The 20875-nt window shown below is 41.6% G+C and overlaps 1 protein-coding gene across 5 annotated transcripts in view; it reads left to right on the top strand.

Moving 5' to 3' along the window:
• BRWD1 (bromodomain and WD repeat domain containing 1) overlaps window positions 1–20875 on the top strand; it is a 134192-nt gene that overhangs the window by 95686 nt on the left and 17631 nt on the right. For all 5 annotated transcript variants that reach the window (XM_074995962.1, XM_074995969.1, XM_074995974.1 and 2 more), the window contains 9 exons: window positions 550–675; window positions 2769–2847; window positions 4946–4990; window positions 7774–7920; window positions 12935–13087; window positions 13502–13671; window positions 18040–18275; window positions 18965–19159; window positions 19732–20697. In XM_074995962.1, the coding sequence (XP_074852063.1) occupies window positions 550–675; window positions 2769–2847; window positions 4946–4990; window positions 7774–7920; window positions 12935–13087; window positions 13502–13671; window positions 18040–18275; window positions 18965–19159; window positions 19732–20697 (2117 nt within the window). The remainder of the gene's footprint in view (window positions 1–549; window positions 676–2768; window positions 2848–4945; window positions 4991–7773; window positions 7921–12934; window positions 13088–13501; window positions 13672–18039; window positions 18276–18964; window positions 19160–19731; window positions 20698–20875) is intronic.

A 20875-nucleotide genomic window follows, 5' to 3' on the forward strand; every position in this document is an offset into this window, starting at 1 on the left:
GGTTGATGGCTGCAGCTGGTCCTGCTGCTGCAGCCAGCTCTATGGAAGCTGATGCCACCGCGGCAGCCAGCCCCGTGAGCCAGATAAAAAGGCTCTGCGGGCTGCCTGTTGAACACCCCTGTATTAGAGCATTGGCTTTCATGTACTGTAGCTCACAAAAGTTTATGCTCTAATAAATTTGAGTCTTGAAGGTGCCACAGGATTCCCCATTGTTTTTGCTGGAACGGACTAACACACCTGCTTCTCTGAAAATTTATTGTTCACTAGAAGTGCAAACAAATTTGTAACTACTTAAATATTTTACTAATAATTTTGTGTCAATATAGATTCCCCACCACCACACCTCCTTCCCCAGCGCGCACACAGCTGCTACTTCGTTGATTAATCCTGAATATTTTATGTTGTGTTCTATATGCATTGTTTTAAATTAGATTAAGTTGGGGATTCTGCCAGTTTAGCGTAACAGGCTTAATGGCAAAAAAATGTATTTTTCTTTTCTCCACTCCTTTTTAGTATAAAATAATTTTAATTTGTTTTATAATCTTAAAGGAGGATCTCTGCCCTGGTGTGGGAAGTGAGATGTATTGAAAGTAATGCCAGTACCTTCAATGAACCTGAGAGTGCTATTGCTCAGTCTGCTAAGAAGATCACTAAACTGCTCCTAAAGTTTATTGAGTAAGTCATATTTCAGTCTGAATATATTTGTGCGTATTTTTTTTATTTGGTTTGGAGATAAAATTTAATTTTTTCTTAACTTTTACTTACTCGTTAGTTTTTCAGTGAAGAGACCCTTTTTTGCACTCTTTTATTAACATTAAAGATGTGAGAAAGTTCTTTGTATAGAACTTTTTCATGAGGACTTCTAGTGAGAACTTTTAGCTGCAAGCAAAGATTTCTGCTAATCTTAATACCGCATGACACACCCCCCAGAGTATAATCTTATTAGTCATTTAAAGTCCGTTTACTGTCACACAAACAAGTGTTACATACTCTTTTAATCACTCTGCCTGAACTGGTGCGTTTGACATTTTATACTACTACTCATGCCATCCCAGTGAAAGCCTGGACCTGCTTCTTAGTCTGGGGAACTGGCCAACCTCAAGCTTCCACTTTAGCTCCATCGCAGCTGCCATTACTGATCTGTATAAGAAGGTGAAGCCAGACCAAGTGGTCAGGACCGAGCAGTGCCAGGAGGCTCTCTGTATGCTGAAGGAGGCCCTGGTCAGGACCCCACTGCTGGTAAACCCAGACTTTGACAAGCCTTTGTTGTGTTCACTGATGTCTCAGACAGTGGACTGGGCACGGTGCTAATGTAGGTGGACAAAAAGGCGTGAGACACCATTGCATACTTGAGCAAGATTGTGCTGCCCCCAGGGAGAGCTATGTAGCCATAGAGAAGGAATGTGCCATAGTGTGGTCTCTTGGGAAGCTGTAGCTGTATGTTTCGGCAGCACTTCGCTGTGTGCACTGATCACTCACCTCTGATTTGGCTGCATTAAATGAAAGGGGTCAATGCCAACATACTGTGGTGGAGTCTGCTTCTGCAGGATTGTGACATGGAATTGGTTCATGTTAAGGCGAGCACACGTATTACAGACAATGCCCTGTCACGCAGAAAGGTCTGGAGCTTCCCCGGGGCACTGGCTAAGTGACCCTGCTCAGTTTGGTCTGAAAGCAGGGAAGAGATGTGATGAAGTGGGGTGTATGAGGATTTTATTCCCTGGTTAGGTTGCCTGTGTTTCTTACTGTCCTGTAATAAGCCGAGGTAGGTGCCTCAATTTCACTAGGCAAAGCATCAGTGCATAGTGGTAATGAGAGTTTCAGTTGGATGACTTCTCACATGTAGGCACTGGACCTCCAGGTTCTTTGGAACCTAGGCAACCAGGTGACACCTTTTGCCTGGGAAACAGGACAAAGGAGGGAGGAGGGGCCTGACTGGTTTGAATAGGAGCTGGGCTGTTGAGTGGGGCTGTCTCATGTGGCTGCAAAGGATGGAAGAGGGGGCAGGGCCCTGGCTCACGGACCCCCTCTGGGCCTCCTCTCCCCAAAATGGATTGTACTGACTGCGCACCTGTGTTCTATGCAGACAAGTTTGTAGTATGCAGTGCCACTGTTGACTAATAAACCTTCTCTTCTACCTGCTGGCTGAGAGTCAAATCTGACTGCAGATGGGATGCAGGGCCTACACTCTGACATAACTATCGGCTCTCCTGTTTCTTGGAGACTACAAGTAAAGACCTCACCAAAAGGCTAAGCAATAAACAAGTGCTTGTAAATCTCTTAGCATGGAAATGTTTAAAGGAAAGCAAGTTGCTGTTTCTCCTGCTGATGGCAGGACAGTGATATCTTAAAGCTGTTAGTTGACATGAGAGAAATTCTGACATGCCTACTAAATTTTTTCTTAAATAGAGAATTGAGAACATTTTGTACCCCTTCCCCTCGCAACCATCACCACCTTTTTCAGCAGAAAAACGTATTGCCAATCAATCTAAAATTAGGAAGCTGAAATGGATGCATATCATAATTTTTCAGTTAGCTGTCACATTCTGTAGAAACCATTTGAAATCAGTAAATAACTTATTATTCAGTTATGGTGCCAATGTCTTGTTTACTGATCTTAAAATCTTCTTTAAGCATGCCTTTTCAAGCCTTAAATTATCTTGGAAAATTAGTATTTTCCAGTGTCGATAGTTGTAAATCTAGGAAGGTGTTACATAACCATGTTTTTCAGTTATTTGGATAGTAAAGCTTTAAATTCTACTTTACAGTGATCCGGATTGTACAAACATATTTGAGCTTAGTAATTCAACAGAAGATGAGCAGGATTCTCTCAGTGCTGATGACCTGGTAATAAATTCTTGTTTTTGTATTTTAAGCAAATATTAGCAGTGATCAAGAAGTACTGTCAGTCTAGTTACTAGTTGCAACAAAATTTACTTGAAGTATTTTTAAAACCTGCACTTCCATAATATGCCACAATTACAAATGATCTCTTCATAGAAATATATCTCTCTAAGCTAGCACCCTTGGGACCTGACTGGTGCTAGATGAGAGAATTTGCCAGCCCATGGGAAGTCAGTACAGTAAACCCTTGAAATGCACGATTTTGAGTTGCGCTGAACTCACATTAACACGAGTTAAGTATAACTCAAAATCAGTACCTGTTCTGGCTCACCCTCCCCCGCTCCCACCCCGCAGTGCAGCTCTGGCTTACATGCCCCTGTGCCTCAGAACTGGCTCACACCCCACCATGCAGCTCTGGTTCAGGTCTGCCTCCACCTGCGGCTCTAACCAACCCCAGGCTTAACTCCTCTGCCCCCCTCCCACGGCACCAATCCACTGCCAGGCTTCTTAACCCTCCCCAACTGCCCCTCCCAACCCCAGGACTTACCATTCAGAAGGAGCTCCAGGTGCTCCTGCTGCTTTCCTGGCTGCAGAATGTGTATTCTGTGGGGGGGAAAAAAGCTGCCCCACCCCCCAGACTTACATGAAATTCAAGTTAGGCAAGGGTACATGAGAACACAACCCTTGCATAAATGGAGGGACTAGTGTATTGTCTAGCAACATTACAAATCTTTCCACTGCTTACTGGGCTCGTAGAAATCATTTAGGGATAAATTACAGCATAGAGCACAGAGTCAGGACTGGTGACTATAAACAAACTTCATGGATCCCCAGGAAACCTGGCCACACCCATGTTAAGTGGACATTCATCTAACTAAAATCATGCCAGATTGCGGATGTTACAAGAAAGTTCCAGAGTAGAAAGGTTCAACCTCCACATTATATTAAATGTGCAGTATTTACATATAACTACACCTGAAAGTATATTCATAGAAAGTGTAACTTTGGGCATCCTTTTTTTTTCTTTTTTAAATTGGGGTAATGATGTTTATATGTTTAAATAAAAGATAATTCCAAGAGTTCAGAACACAGAATCACAAACATAGTGTGAGCCATTACTATTTGAGATAGTTGATAGAGCCCATTAGTATTTGAGATAGTTGTTGTTCTGCTCTGAATTGGCTTATTTAGAAAAGAGAAAATTGATTAGTGATTTTATATTGCTAGATCACATTCAGTAACTAATATTTACAGCAGTATTTGAGGATAGGCATGTAAGGCATTTATTTTAATGTGGTGAGTTGTTGAAAGCAATGCGTACAATGAATGTGCGCGCATTTGGAGTGATGTCTTTTGGAATATTGATAATATACTTAAAATTAAAAATTGTGTCCTACTTTTACCAGAGAGACTTTAAAAGCATTTTTTCTTCCTAAGGAAATCTTTTAAAAATGCTGAAAGGCACCTCTTCTGTAAGTCCAGGGAAGCACTGAAATTCAGGCCATATGTGACTCTTGCTACTTAAACATTGTTTCCCCAAAGTTACTGTTGGTGGGATTTTCATGCCTGGTCATCTTCAGCAAAACCTGAAAAGGGTCGGACTTTTCGTCTGCTACAGTTTGAGTCCCTCATGCCCTCTCAGTGCATAACGTTGTTGGTGTCAAGGTCTTATTTGTCAAATTGGTATCCTTTGCATATAAAAACTGTCACATAAGAGTCACAAAGAGCACAAGCATCCCTCTAATGCATCAGTGAGCCCCCCCCCAGCTCTGGGTGCCTTTTCATTCAAGTATCATCCATTCATTGAGGTTCAGATCAAGATGCTGGAACCAGAAATGTTGAGTATTGATTTGTGTTTAGAGTCCTAAGTAAGTCACTACTAATCTGAGGCCTCCTAAATGCTGCAGTATCTTGTTTCCCTCTTGGCTTGTTAGAAACTGTTGGAACTCATAGTTTAACATGGACATTTTTGTATAATGTTCATCACAATAAATAGCATGTTTACTGTTTTTACTGCAGTGTAACTTATAATGGCAGCTTTTGTCTGAACAGTTATTTTGTTGTAAAATATTTTTGAAGTGGTGTGTGATCTGTTTTGTAGGATGACGATAAATGTCTTCCAAGAACTTCTTACAGAAGGGTAAAGGTGAGTTGACCTGTCCTTACCATAAATAGTGGAATCCTACCTGTCTGAAAGAAGTAGTCAGCAGAAATAGTGAAGTAGTAAAAGCTAATGGAGCATGCTGCCTTTTATAATTCTTTCCTAACTTTCCTGGTGATAACTGCAAATATTCAGATAAGTTTTTTTTTTTTTTAAAGATTTCTTCTGCATTTTTACTTAATCTTGTAATGCAGAACATGCAATGGTCAAAACTTATATTTAAACATACTTCAATAACTGAAGAACTGCAAATATTGTATCTCATTTAAGATAGAAAAGAAGGGATCCAGGAAACTACAGTTCCCTCTGTTTGACCCTGGTTGTATGCAAGGTCTTATAATAAATTTTGAAAGAGAGTAATTACACACAGGGGTAAATAATAAAGTTAAATGCAACATATAACAAAATGTAATTCATGCCAAACTAATCTGACCTTTGTGACAAAAATTAATTGTATAGACAAAGTGCAATAGGTTTGATAGAGGCTTTTTTGTTGTAAAAAAAGAGGAGGAGCTGATACTCAGATGGCTCCCAGCCACCTACCCCAGGGGTCCTGTGGCTGGGGCTGTTGAGATGCCGGTACTCAATACTGCCAAGTATCAGCACAAAAAAGCACTGGATTTCAGTAAAGTGCTTGATAGTTCCACAGGGGAGCTCTCTTCTCCAATTTAACTAGGATAATACAAGGACCAGATGGTGAGTAAGGCAGTAGTTGAAGGGTTGCTATAACCAGTCATGCTGAAAGATGAAAAAGAGCATACTAGAGAGGGAGTTTACTAGTGGAATTTCTCGAAGATTGGTTTTGAGACCAATTTTAGTTAACCTTTTTAATAATGATGTCAGCATAAAAAGTGGGAGTGTATTGATAAAACGTGTGAGTGACACAAAGGTTGGAGGTATTGCCAATATGGATAAGGTCCAGAATGTCATACAGGATGGTTTGGATGACCTTGAAAACTAGAATAATAGAAATGAGAACAATTTAGTTGTGTGGAGTGCAAGCTCACACCTTTAGGGACTAACAATATTTACTCTTAGCTGGGGAAATATCAGTTGTGAATAACTAAAGAGGAGAAAGACCAGGTTATATTGGTCACTCATAGGATGACTGAGTTATGAATGTGACATGGCCATGGAAATGGCTAATGGAATTATAGGATGCATCAGGCAAGAAAAGGATAGAGAAGTGTCAGAATCATTGTACAAAGCACTGGTGAGGTGTCACTTGGAATACTCTATGTAATTTTGTTGTTCCATGTTTAAGAAGGATTAATTCAAGCGAGAATAGGTGCAGAGAAGGGCTACTAGGATTATTAAAGGAAAACCTGGCTTCTTGAGGCTAATAAAATGAATGCTGGGAGGAATATGATTGCTCTCTAAATACATCAAGGGGATCAATACCAGAAAGGAAGAGGCATTACTTAAGATAAGTGCCTATGATGACAGGAGAAGAAATGGACGTGAATTGGCCATCAACGAGTTTAGGCTCAAATTTAGGCAACCAACAGAGTAGTGTAGTTTGGTAATACTCTTCCAAGGCAGTAGTGGGGGGGAAAAAATAAAACTAACTTGTTTGAAGAATGAGCTTGATAATTCATGTAGGATGTGGTATGATGTTGCCTGCAATGGTATATGGGCTATTTGCAACTGCTTATAACAAATACCTCAACAACCCCAGCTGGGATACAAAATGAGAAGGGCTCACTGCTACTGCAGAAAATTCTTCTCCAGCTGTCTGGCTCATGGGTCTCCCTCACATGTTTAGGATCTGATTATCATGTCTGGGTTTGGAGGAATTTTGCCGTGGGTCAGATTGGCAGAGACAATGGGGGGCTTTTACCTTCCTTTGCTGGAAGGGGTGCAGGTGGTTTTATGAGTAAATGGTGGATGTTCAGTAACCCTGAAGTCTTTTAAATCAAGATTTGAGGTCTCTAATAACTCAGCCAGACATTATGGGTCCACTATAGAAGTGGGTGGGTGAGGCCCTGTGGGTTAGATTAGATGATTATGACAGTCCCTTCTGATCTTACAGCATGGCGGGCAAAAAGTGGCCTGTGGGCTGGATGTGGTTTGCCAGTTTAGCTGCTGGCAGGCCTCCATGTACTACTACCTTTTTTTTTTAACCTGGGCTGGGTCATGACTTCCCACAGCTCCCATTGGCTAGGAATGGCAAACTACAGGCACTGGAAGCTGTGAGCAGCTATACTTGCAGACTTTCAGGTAAATTAAGTGTCTGGCAAACCACATCTGGCCCACAGGCCAGTTATTGCCCCTCCATGTTTGAGTCTGAGTATATTAACCTAATGAATAAATCATGGGACTTATTCAGAAAACAGTCTTAAGTCTTTTCCTTAAGGTTTATACTTAAAGGATACAGGACAGTGTTTTCAGCAGGAGAACAACTAGATGAAACACAATGTCTGGGTGTAACCCCCTTGATCACTGAGTAGTGTTGTTTTCTTAATGGAGTTTGCAGGAAATCAAGAAAGAGATCATTTTGCATCCCTGGCACAATTAAATATACTAGCATGCTTAATCTTGTAGTCCAGACAATGAGAAGCTAGATTGAAGTGGAAAAAATTCTTATTCAAGACGTTAAAAAATTGCAGAGAAGGAATTTTAAAAAGCATTCTAGTTTGCGAGTAATTTTCTGTTTCTTTACTAAGCTACTATTCTCAAAGTTTGTCCAGCAATTTCTGCAACACGTTTAAACATGTAATTGGAATTATTTTTGTAACTTAGTTTTTTCAAGGAATATTATTTTTAAGGGACGGGGTGTGAAGAGGCGAAACAATGTGAAAATTAACTATGATGAAAATATCTGGAAGAAACAATGTATGGAACTGCTGCATTTAATTTTCCAATGTGAAGATTCTGAGCCTTTCAGGCAACCTGTTGATTTGGATCAATATCCTGTAAGTTATCCTTCATAAACCTTAAATGACTTAACATTTGTCTTATTATTTCTCTCTTTTGGTACAGAACGTGTACCACAATAAGACTGTTGAATTTGCGTAGATTGAAACTCTTGGAGCTGCGTGCTGTATTCTCCATCCAGAACTATAGACGCAAATTAGTCTTGCTCTGTGTCTACGTATCTGTGCCCTATCATAATACCTATAAAAATACAGAAATGAAATTTTCAATGTCTTTTTTTCCCATTAGTCATTGAAACTGGAACTCCTCGCCTCATACTAGTATCATTTGCTGTACTCGAAGTTAGTTACTTCTAATGGTTTTTGGTAAACTTTTCTTTTAAATTCCTTGAGGTTGACAGGCAAGGTTGTTAAATGCTTGACCATTAATTGAATCTAACCTGTTTTTAATATTAGTGGTCCATATAGACTCTAAACTTTTATTTAACAAATAGTCAATTCCTGGTCCCTAGGTTGCAAAGAAAACCTTGTAAATGTAAACCAGTACAGTTATTTTGGTAGACGTCGTGAAACAGTGTGCACTTCTTTTGGGCATTAACTTGGTTGTGTTGTTAACTTTAACATTTACTTTCTTAAACCTTTTCATGGATACTAGACTTTTACTTTGCCTCTGTCCAGAGCTTGCAAAGACAGACTGGCCTACAGCTGCTTCTACTTCAGGAAGCCCTTGAGGCTAGATCTTCTTCTCAATCTGTTTCTGAATTTAGGGCAGAGACCTAAGTTGCCAGTCCTGGCCCTAGTGTCCTCTGTGTTCTGCTGGACTGCATTGTTCCAAGAAGCTGCAGTCTCTACTGGGGCTGGGATCAGTTTCTGTGGCTCCTGCAGGCAAACCTCCAAGGCGATACATGTCTGAACTGAGGAATGTCTGGTCAGATCCCATCACTGTGGTTCTAGAGGAAAGGTTAAGGAACAGTGCAGTGCCATACCTTGTGCCCTTCAGCAGTCTGACTTTGATGCAGTTCCTATAGCAGCAGGGCCGGGGTGAGTCGCCGCTGCCTTTCCCAGGTCCTGAAGGGGGGTGGGGTGTGTGTGTGTGTGTGTGTGTGTATATATATATATATATATATATATATATATATATATATATGTGATGTCACTGAATAAGGGGTGTTATTGCCTTTAGTTTCGGATGCTGTGGCATCAAGGAAGAAACAACATTGGAAGCAAGACAGCAAATGTTAGCAGTGCCAGTTTCTGTGTATCAGAACTGTGGATCTTGTCTGATTCTGGTAAGGCTGTCACAGTTCCAGAGTGGTGTTTTGTTCCAGCTCTAACCTCAGTAACAGAGGAGACAGCAAAGCTCTGCCTATCTTGTGACCCACTGTTGTTCACTGACCCACTTCCTCTTTAGATTCGGGAGAGTTCCGTCACTATAATGAGCCAAGCCTGCCTTTCAGGTTGGAAGAATATCCTGGTTCTTCTTGGAGTGTTGTCCCCATGGGTGTTCCATGGTGGGTGTTGGACCTGCCCTGCACCATGGGACAGAGATTTTACATAGTGGGGGCTGCGCATTCATGATTGCAGCATATGCCGATCACATCGCCAGGCGCTGAGCCCACAGCCCCTGCTCTCCTCAGTTCCTTCATCCTTGCTGTTGGCTTTGGACAGAGCTCGACTTTTCTCTCCTCAGCCCTATAGAAGAGGAAGATTAGGTTTATAATTAGTTGTTTCCTCATTATTTCTTTAGTTAGCCTGTTTAGACACTAAAACAAGACAAAAAATTTGTTTTAGTCAGTTACACCTTTAGCTATTAATCACTGTCTAAATTGTACATTGTTCATATTCTGTTTAAAAAAGAGAGAGAGAAATGAGAAAAAAAGAAGAAACAAGAGATCCTGTGAGTCACTATGCCTGCTTCACTAGGGTTCAAGAAATGCTCTAAATGCCATGACTCCATTCCTGCCTCTCTGTGGTAGCATTGTATCTGAGGATGCAAAGTATATCTGCTTGCTCTTTATGTGGAGGACTGGCTTTCAGAAGTTGCTTTGAGTGAGGACTTGTTACATAGTTACCACAATCAGTATTTTCTTTGTAGTCTCCCAGAGTCAGTACTCTGTCTTACACAAAGGATCGTTTTCATACGTGCCATATTGGACTCATTGGTAAGGAGAGTTTTTCCACTAGACAGCATATTTCTCAGATGAGGCAGTGTCTGTTTAGAATTCAAATTTTCCCCACATAGAGGGTGAGGGTCTTTGAGTCTCTTGGGTTTTATGGAAGCTGCTATCTGTAATTTTTTGTTTACCAATTTAAAAATGGGAACCGTGAGGCAAGGAAGGTCAAAGCTTGGGGCTTCCACCAGAATCAGGGCCAGCCACTGCTCATGCTCAAGCTCACCACCCTTGGTGGGATGGTTGGAGACTTCCTGCAGGGCTGGAGAGCGGTAACAGTCTTGCCCTGCTTTTGTGGAGGGGGAGCCCTGGGCTTTGCTGTGGGCTAGAGCTGGTCCATGGGTCATAGGTTCCCTACCTTGCCTCAGAATATCATAGGGCTTGTTTATACTTACTGGGAGATCAACCTGCTCAGGATCATTCTTCTGGAGTTTGATTTTGTGTGCCTGGTGAATAGGTGCAAAATTGAACTATCTGGGGTCATCAGTTGACCCCTGTAGTGAAGAGTAAGGGAGGTTGACAGAAAAATTCTCTTGTTGACTTCCTTCAGTAAGGATGGCCAGGTAAGTTGATTCTGGCTATGTAATTGCAGTAGCTATAATTGGGTATCTGCAATCAACTTACCTGCCTAATATAGACCAAGCCTCTGTTTCTCTAGACTGATGAGCAAGTAGGATAAACACGCTCTTAGATGTGCAGTTGAATTCTTACGGGTCATTTCAGATGCCTCACCTAGTGTTGTGGGGTTTGGGGAATATGTTTCTATCATTTAGAGAGTTTGGCTTTCTCAGGTTAGAAAGTTTGCACATCTAAATACTGGAATTAAGAACAGTTCATCTGTCGTCTCTTGGATCATCTTCTGTAATGGTGCTTCTGTTTTTATTCAGCTAAATCTCTGTTTCCACCTCCAGGTGTCTCAGCACTGCTTGTCAGCCTTTCCCTTTAAGTAGGAATACGCAGAGCCACTCACAGAAGAAATTACTATTATTTACATATAACCTGAGTTCTTCAAGGTGTCTCTGCATATGTACATGTTGCACCCTCTTTCTCCTTTCTGTCAGAGGCCTGGTAATTACGTCTCTGGCTTTGCAGTGGAAGAACATGTAGTTTGCGCCCTTTATAGTCTCACCTTTGATACATTGGGACACAGAGGGGACAGGGGTATAAGAGTCCTCTGTGTGTCACTGCTAGAAAAGGATTCAACCTCAACACACTAAAAGGTAGCAGAATACCCATAAGTGGAAATACGTGGAGACCACTCAAAGAGCTCAGATTACAGATAAGTTATCTTCCTTTCTTCCTAATACTTCTGACCCTGTTAAAACACATCATACAACATATACAAATCAAACAATCCTAGTTGTCACCTTGTTCATGTACTTGTATTCTGTGTCTTCCTAACATTTTTTAACAACAAGTCCTGTGGCACTTTATAGACTAACAGATATTTTGGAGCATAAGCTGTCGTGGGCAAACACCCACCTCATCAGATGCATCTGCTTATGCTCTAGCTCACCAACCTTGGGGGATGGTTGGAGACTTCCTGCAGGGCTGGAGAGTGGTAACCATCTTGCCCTGCTTTCGTGGAGGGAGAGCCCTGAGCTTGCCGTGGGTCTGATGAAGTGGGTCTTTGCCCACGAAAGCTTATGCTTCAAAATATCTGTTAGTCTATAAGGTGCCCCAGGACTTCTTGTTTTTGAAGAGACAGACTAACACAGCTATGTCTCTTATACTAACATTTTTTGGTTTTAGATTGGAAGGTGCCTGTACGCATTTCAATTCCAGGGCCTTGAAAAAGTCCTCTATTGTGATTTTTTTCATCACTCCCTCCTTGGGTTGGGGGTGGGTAGTTTGATGCCTGCTACCGTCTTTGGATGTGATAGCTTTTTTCTCATACTCTTTCTCCTGAATCGAACCCTGATTCCCCATTACCCACCGTCACCATGGTAGGCACAGGAAATACCATTGAAAGTTGATAGGGCAGACATTTGAATGCATTATCGCTGCTACAAGAGCGTTGTAAGATATCTGTATCAGAGACTGTTAAGTACTCTGTACAGTGGAGTCCCAGTCCTGGTTGGGATCTTTGCATGGTACAGTGACACAAATGTTAAGTAACACTCAAAGGTGTGGAAGAAAGTAGCGTTAGTCTTTCAGGCTCTGCCTAGTGAACATGACAAAATGAAATATTGCGCCAATAGGTTGTTTTCTGGATTTGGCACTCCCTGATCGAGGTTCAAATATGCCCATGTTCTATGATAGACTCTGTGATGGGGTTCAGGTGCCTTCCTGGGTACTGTTCAGCTCCTTCTTGATTGAAGGGGAAAAATAAGTATAGATGCCTTTTAAAACCTGTCTCATACAGTTTCTACCAAAGTCACTTGGAGTAGATAGTATGAAAGATCTGTGTGATCCTTCCTCTGCTTTGATCATAGGTGAAATTGTTAACGTTGATATTTAATGTTGTTGTTGGGCACCCAAGTTAACTTGCATTAAGATGAATGGGTATAATGTACCCTTTCAAAGCTGTAAAATTCTAGAGATACAGACATCACTGCATTGGCTGCATTTTATATTTTCAAGGTTTTCTCTGCAACTAAACAGAAACTTGGAAACTTTTAAAAATGAAAGCTGGTGTAATATGTACCGCCACATGGAACAGCGGCAACAGAGGCTAACCCTAAGCCATCTGAACCTAAAAGCTTGAGTCTCTTTTTCTAGGATGGAGTGTTTAAATTGCCAAGGTACCTCAAGACATGAGACTACTCAGCTGCTCTTACGTTATTACTAGAAATAGCAAAATAAGGCATCAAAATTCTTCTGCTCTTTCTGTTTGGCCTCTTGAGTTACTGTGAATTTTTTGTTCTATGTCTTTAACCTAGGACTACAGACATATCATAGACACCCCAATGGACTTTGGTACAGTGAAAGAGACACTGGAAGCTGGAAATTATGACACCCCAATGGAACTGTGCAAAGATATAAGACTAATATTTAGCAATGCAAAATCTTACACTCCAAACAAAAGATCAAAGGTAACATTTTGTACACTGTGCTTTCAGAGTAGTCAGGTTGGCCTAGACTTCATTTAGCATTCAGTCCTTTATCAGTACCAATTTAGTAATATTTTCCACATGCTGTACCCAATTCATGATCCTACAGGGCAAAGTCAAGTTGGTCATTTTAGCTAACAATTGTCCTGCTTTGAGAGAATCAAAGATTAAGTACTATCCTGTGTTGCCAAAGACAATTTAGCGATGAAATTCCGGTGATTTTGGACGAAGAATAGAGTGCAAGTTCTCAGAAAAATAGGTGTCAGTCATGTCCTCTTGCAGCTCTAATTTATTCTGGGTCATTTAGTCTTTTTCTCCAGATGGTCTCTTCAGTAAACTTTGTTTTTTAACACACCAGGATCTTTTGTACTCTAAAGTTAACGTCTGCTTATTTAGATTTATAGTATGACCTTGAGATTATCAGCACTATGTGAGGAAAAAATGAGAAGAATCGTTTCTGACTTTAAAGCTGGCCAAAAACACAATGAAAGACTGCGAAGAAGCCAACGATGTAATAGGAGATTGCAAAGTCATAGCATGGCACAGCACCGTTACAAAATGCTGAGGTAAATAAATTAGAATGATGAGTGTGTTTGGGGAGTTTTCACTACACTTCTGTTTTTTTTTTTGTAAAAAAAAAAAAAAAGCATATTGCATTCAGTTTTATAAAATGACAGACAATCTCCTACGATTAATTTGAGTTAACTGGTATGAAATATTTAGTATACTTTGTCTTACGTGAAAGTTGGAAGGCTCAAATGGTAACATTTTACAAGTTAGTAAAAGTTGCTAGCTGTAAATGTTGCTAGCAATAATAAGGTTATAGTTAAGCCTATATAATAGGAATATAATGTAGTATTGGCAACTTCAAATGAGGTCCATCCTAAATTTCCAAGAAAATAAGCTTTAATATTCCTAATGCAACATGGTTAACACCAGGTTTTCTTTGGGTGTGCATAATATGGCAAGAAATCCATGAAGGTCAAATCTGGTGATGGATGCACATGTAAGTAGTCAAGATGCATCACTTATAAATCATTTTTAACTGCTTCTTGGCTAATCTTTTTAAGTGTCAGTTTCCCTTCTGTGCTCAGTCTCCAGAGGCAAAGGCGCTTATTGGTAGGCAATGTGTTTACTTGGGCACGTTCCTTTCTTTTGCCAACTAGCCATTCTGCTTCTGGCTGCGGAATCATGGTGCATCTACCCTGCCAAAATATAGCTCTTTATTTCCCTACAGTTTTTGACCACCGTAGGTTTTCAACTCTTACCTGTAGAGGATATGCGGGGTAGTGGCAGATGAGCAGAACATTTTTAGGATCTGTTGTGGGAGTATTTCGTATATTCTCAGTCTGCTCCTTTCCCTCCACTAAACAGCAGACAAGCAATGCTGAAATAAAGTAACACATTAAAAAACAAATGATGCTCTATTTGAAATATTAATCTCATCTCTGAAAAGGAATGAGTAATTTGTTCCCAGCACACAGACCTTCACAGAGCCAAGGATTAGGATTCAGTGGGTTATTGAGACCTCATTTCTTTTTCAGCAGAATTCAAAGAGTGCTTCAGGTCTGTGTCCACAGACTACAGCATTCATCTTGACCACATCTTACACTTTGTCCCTCAAACAGAATCTGTCAATATGAATTTATGGATTTTTTAACCTAGAAAAATCTTCTTTGAGTCTATAAACCAAAGGAACCTAGTTACCATTTAGGCTATGTTTACACTAGCACACTATGTCGAAGTAGCCTATTTCCACGTAAGAACATCGAAATAGGCTCCTTGGACGCGTATCATCTACACATCCTCCAGGGCTGGTGCCATCGACATTCAGCGTTGAAGTAGCGATGGAGAACATCGAAAGGAGCTGCCCTGGAAGCAAATGCGGAGCACGCACGCACGAGCTCCCTGTCAAAATAAGGGGCCAGCAAAGCCCCAAGCCTCTCCCTTAAAGGGCCGCTCCCAGACACACTCGCCCTGCACAGCACAACATCCATAGAGCCGACAACTGGTTGCAGACCCCATGCACGCAGAATGGACCCCCAGCTGCTTTAGCAGCAGCAGCCAGAAGCCCTGGGCTTAAGGCTGCTGCAAGTGGCAACCATAGAGCCCTGCAGGGGTTGGGCAGAGCGTGTCTCAACCCCTCAGCTGATGGCCGCCATGGAGGACACCGCTATTTCGATGTAGCAGGACGCGGATCGTCTGCACACGACCTATTTCGACGTTGAACGTCGAAGTAGGGCGCTATTCCCATCTTTGGAGAGGAATAGCGATTTCGACGTCTTGCTGCCTAACGTCAATTTCAACATTGAAATAGCTCACAGCACATGTAGACACGACGCTTGCTATTTTGATGTTGTGCCAGCTACTTCGAAGTAGCCAGCTAGTGTAGACACACCCTTAGTATTGTAAAGCAGTAGGTACTTTCTAATGTGTGGAAACAAAATGGCCCCTTGCCTGACTCCCCAAAAGTCTCTGAATGACTTTCCTATAAGTAGTGGTTTCTGACGTGATGATTCTTGTCCCATGCCTTTCCCTGTGAAAGAGAAGAACAAGAAAAACACAAACATTAGGTGTGTTCTCAGTTAACACTCAGATAGTATGTGGCTACTGTAGAAATGTTCAAATGCCCCATACACCAAGATATGTGTGTAAGTCTCTAGGACATATGCAAGAGAGGCAAAATTCCACTAAAAGCCAAGTCCACACTAAAAATGTCTGTCAGGCAGTTGAAGTTTGATCCTTGACCAATATAGCTGTGCTGTCAGAAGTGCCTAGTAGTAGACGAATTCATGGTGCCAAAATTACACTTTTACTCATGTCATTTGTTCTTGCTTAGGTGTGGTGGAATAAGTTATTCTAGTAAAGGAACAGTTTTGCTTGTATAGGTTATGTCCAGGCTAGGAGCTCTTTGCCAGTGTACTATAGTGGAATAGGCATATCAGCAAAGAGCCCTGAGGGATGGGATGTGATATCTTTTTTTGGGTTGAGAGCCACTGACCCACAGATGAAAAAAGACACTCCCCTCATTCCCTTCACACAACTGCCCCAGAGCCTAGGGGGGCCCACATCTACGAGTCCTGGCCCCTTTAGGCTCTGAGGTGGGGCAAAAATGCAGGGTTCAATGTGGGGAGTGGGGGCGGGGGGAGCTGCCAGGAATCAAGTTTCAGGTGTAGGATCTGGGTGGGAAGGAGAGTGCAGGAGCAGGCTGGGGTGGGCTATCTGGGCAGGAGTAGAGTGTGTGAGGGGGCAGTGGGGGGCTTACTGGGGCAGTTCCCCTGCTGCTCCCAAGCACTGCCTCCCCACTGCTCTGACTGGCCAGAGTTACAGCCAAATAGAGCAGCAGGGAAAAAGCCCCCTCAGGCAGCACTTTCCAGCACTGCCGTTCCCTCAGCTGTGGGGAGGGGAGAGGTAGCAGCACGCATGTCTTCTTCCTGCCCCCACCAGGTAGAACTTGTGGGCCAGATCTGGCCCCAGCTTGTCTCTGTGTGGCCTGTGAGGCTCAGGACTCCAAACCCCCATGTTGCTGCAGGCCAGATGCTGGAGGGGGGAGCCTCGAGCCTTGGGGGCCTGATCCAGGCTGTGGGTTCCCTCTCCTGCCTTAGGGCATATGGAGCCTGTAAGTGTTAACTGTGCCTTATTCTGAACACTGAAGAACTCAAGATTGAAGGACTGGTGGATATATGTTAATAACAAGACTTTATCAGGAAATGGTTTTCCATTTCAAGCCTTTTTAATGTTTTAATTAGAAGAAATTTTTGCTGTCAAACAGGTGCTCTTTCTTCCACTCTTCTGCCAGTAGATCCCTCCTCTCCGTAATCAAAGTAAACCCAAGGCTTGTGTGCAGCACTCATTCAGGTTAGATTGAGTCACCATGGAAAACTATAGCCTTCATGTGTTCAAATGTCTATGTATGCCCTTATTTTATTTCAGAGATCAAGATCTTTCTGTCAGACAGCACTTCTTAGCTAGTGTCTTTGGGACTCTGCTTATCATAGGATATAATTGATACGTATAGCCCTTTGAAATTTCTATTACTGTAAAGTGAGGACCCTAGGGTACATCAGAAATCCAAAGGCTGCTGTTGCAACTTGGAATATAGAGGAAAATCACTGAACCTCAGATTTATGTATGTAGAATCATAGAATACTAGAACTGGAAGGGACCTCAAAAGGTCATCAAGTCCAGTCTCCTTTCCTAATGGCAGGGCCAAGCACCATCTGGATGGGAGATGGCAACCCACAGCATGCGTGCCACTCCTTGGCATGTGAGCTGATTGAGTGTGGCACGTGGCGGAAGGTCTGGCCCTGCCCCTCCTGTCCCCACTTAGCATGGGAGGGGGCCGGGAGCACGAGGCTGAGGCGGAGCCCATTCCATGTGGCTGGGACCATACTGCAGAGCCCTGGCCATGGGGCCAAAGCCCCTACCACAGCACAGAGCTGGAACCAAAGCTCCTTCCAGACCCCAGGGCTGGGCCCAGAGCTGGGGACCCCCAGTGCAGAGTCCCCATCAGTGCATGGGTTTAAGGTCCCCCACCAGGGTTGCAGGGTCCCTGACTCGTGGCTGGAGCTGGAGGCTGCAGGGCTGGTGTTCCCACTGAGGCATGGGGTTGGAGCTGGAGCCTGCAGCCCAGGCCTGGGGCATGCACGAGGCCAGGCCCCTTCTGTGGAGTCCCAGCCACCGTGGATCCGCCCCACTGCAGCCCAGGGCTGGGGTTGGAGTCTGTGGTGCAGGGCCAGGGACCCCGCCAGAGCACAGGGCAGTGCTTTCAGGAGCACAGGGCCCCAGCTGGACTTCAAAAATTATCACTGGCACTTGGATCATACGTACAGGTTAAAAGGTCAAACGCCTTTCATCCAAATTTCCCAATGTTTTTAAAATATTCTGTGCTCTTTACATTATATATTAGTTATTTGTTTCCTTTTTATGGCTAGAAATGTGAAGCAGAAACCCTTAAAATCTCAGACAAAAGTGGAATCTGAGCAGGAAGATGGTTCTACCCAATCTACCTCTAGCAGAGCAGCATGTGTGATAAGCCCTAAAGTAAATGCGAGCATCCATGCTCACAGTTCTTCTGGTGAATCGTCTAATTCTGCTTTTATATCATCACGGGAAAGGAATGGAAAAGCTACAACTACATCTTTAACAAATTATTCTGCATTGTCATCCGGTGAGAGAGAGAATCCATTTTAAAAGATTTTTGCTTATATTTTAAACCTGTAGTTGTAAACTATTTGCTAATTTCCTTTGTAGGCAAAGTTACCATAATTCATAACTATATTAAATTCTAGCTAAATAACTCTGAAAAAAGATGAACTTTTTAGAATGCCTTGTGTAGAAAAACCTTGTCTTTAACTGATTTTTAATAGCATGTGGTATTGTTCCATTAGTATGTTTGTCATGGCATTCATCAGGGTACCAAATTCTTCAAGAAGAAGCCACCACAGTTTTGTTAACATTACAAAAAACCTGCGTAAAAAATTGCTGAACAGTTTTAGCTGTACCTCTAAGAAAAAAGAGAGAGCAAAAATGCCACCAGACAATGCAGCATGAAAAATTCAGTCCATATAGTTAGTTTGGCAAAGTTATGAGCTAATGAAAACAGTGTTTTACAATGGGAAGTGTCAGGTAGCTATCACTATAGGTATCACTCACTCCCTGTGCCATCTGTAATAGCTGTCATGTCTATAAACAATAAATTGTCTATAAGCAATACACCATGAAACTAATTATGTGAAAACAATGTGTGTCAGAACCATTGTGAGGTATAAAACAGTAAATTACCACTAGTCACCTATTTTTAATTAACTTGCTCTGTTCCTAATTAGAATTCTTTTTTTTTTTTTTTTTAAATATCAGAAAGTGAAACAGAAGGCTCTTCAGCTTCTTCCTCTTCTTGCTCATCAGGATCTTCCTCCTCTTCAAGTAGCTCAGAGGAGAGTAAAGAAAGCTGTATGGCTCTTGCATCCCCAGTAGTACGCAATGGCTTATCCAAAACAGAGAACAGAAGCCTTAGGGTAACCAGAAATAGATCAATTCAGAGAAGGCAAATGGGTAAGATTCAATCAACATCTTCTGTGAATAACCAATAATATAAGATTATATATATTTAATAGCAAATAGATGCATTGAATTTAAGTTAATTTGAAAAGTTAGAACTCTATGTTAACATCTTGAATACATGCCTGAGGCTAGTATAGCGGTATGGCTCTTGTACCAAAACTGTTGCTGTAAGAGCAAGACTTTTCTCAGAATCTTACTGTCTCCTCCAGTAAAATGATTAACATTTGCACTGAAGGAAGTTATTAGTAAGGTGAAGAGACCATCAAACTATGAGGATGAAAGTTTTTTACAACTCCCTTGTTAATTATATAAAATAAATTGAATACAGTTGATACTAATTATAGTTTAAAAATAAAACAAGCTTCATGTCAGACCGAATGCTCATCTTTTATAGCTTTGTGAAGAATGAGACAGTTGTTTATTTAAATGAAATGTTCCGTGTAAGCAGAAGTGGCTAGTACTACTTCAGTTCAGATTGTCTGAGTTGTTTGACTTTACAGGAAATTAAATTTTACATGAATGGGTGTCATATTTAAAACTGACAGCAACTCTTTATTTTGTAGGGTCTGTTTGTCAGGAGCATGGAAATATCATCAGAAAAACAGCCAGGAAAAGGCTATATAGAAGTGACTCTGAAAGTACTTCAGCAGTGGCTTGTGAATCATTGAGTAACAAAACTGGTAGACACAAAAAAATTCCACGCAGAAGTGCTACTGTGGCTGCTAATAAATTGAGACTCATGAGTGATGTGGAAGAAGAGATCTCCAGCTCAGAAAGTGTTGGTATTAGAATCAAAAACCGAAAACTGCCCCATCGCAGTGCATCTGTTGCAGCCAGGAAACTGTTGTTGGACGGCTCTGATGATGAAACTGGTTTAAAGTCTGAAAGTGAAAAGGAATTGAAGGAAAAGTATTCAAGGAGGAAAAAACTTTCTCAGGCTGCTGGTTCATCTGCTGTCAGAAGAAAATATATTAGTGAATCTGAAGATGGAAGTTCAGATTCTGAAACTGATACAATGACACAAAAAAATAGGCAAAGCAATAGCAAAAAACAGCCACACAGGACAGTCTGTGCTGAAATTAAAAATTCCACAGTAGTGTTTTCAGAGGATGACTCCAAAAGCCATAAGTCAGAGGATGGGGGCAGTCAGAAAGTGTTCAACCAATCAGCTTCTATACACAAGCAGCATTCAGTGAGCAATTCTGAGGATGAGGAAGATTCTGAGTCAGGAAAGTGGAATGGTAAAAAAATCAAGGTGACCTGTAAAAAGTCTGCAGTTCGTTTAAAAAAAGCAAAAGTATTGAGTGACTTAGATGACACAGAAGAGTCTGAAATAGGAGTTAAGGAGCATAGAGGAAGTTGTGTGTCAGAAAGCATGGAATCTTCTGGGACTGTAGGGAGTTCAAAATCTGGACCTGCTGCTAGTTTCAACTGTTCTTCTAATCTCACACGTGAAACTGGTACCAATGATAGTAGCTATAATGATTCCATAAACACGAAAAGAAGGAAAAGGGAAGTCACTAAAAAAGGTCAGTTTAAAAATTGAATATATCTGAATCTGATATTAACTAAATTAAAATGACACTAAGAAGATTTGAACACCACAAAATGAGTTTCTTGCTGTTCTGAAGGAAACTTGTATAGCAGTATTGTAAAGCGTGGCAACAATAGAAACATAAAGATGTATGCTGTTTTAAAAATGGGCCA

The sequence above is a fragment of the Carettochelys insculpta genome, chromosome 1 (genome assembly GCF_033958435.1).
Source record: "Carettochelys insculpta isolate YL-2023 chromosome 1, ASM3395843v1, whole genome shotgun sequence".
In the NCBI taxonomy this organism is placed as follows: Eukaryota; Metazoa; Chordata; order Testudines; family Carettochelyidae; genus Carettochelys; species Carettochelys insculpta.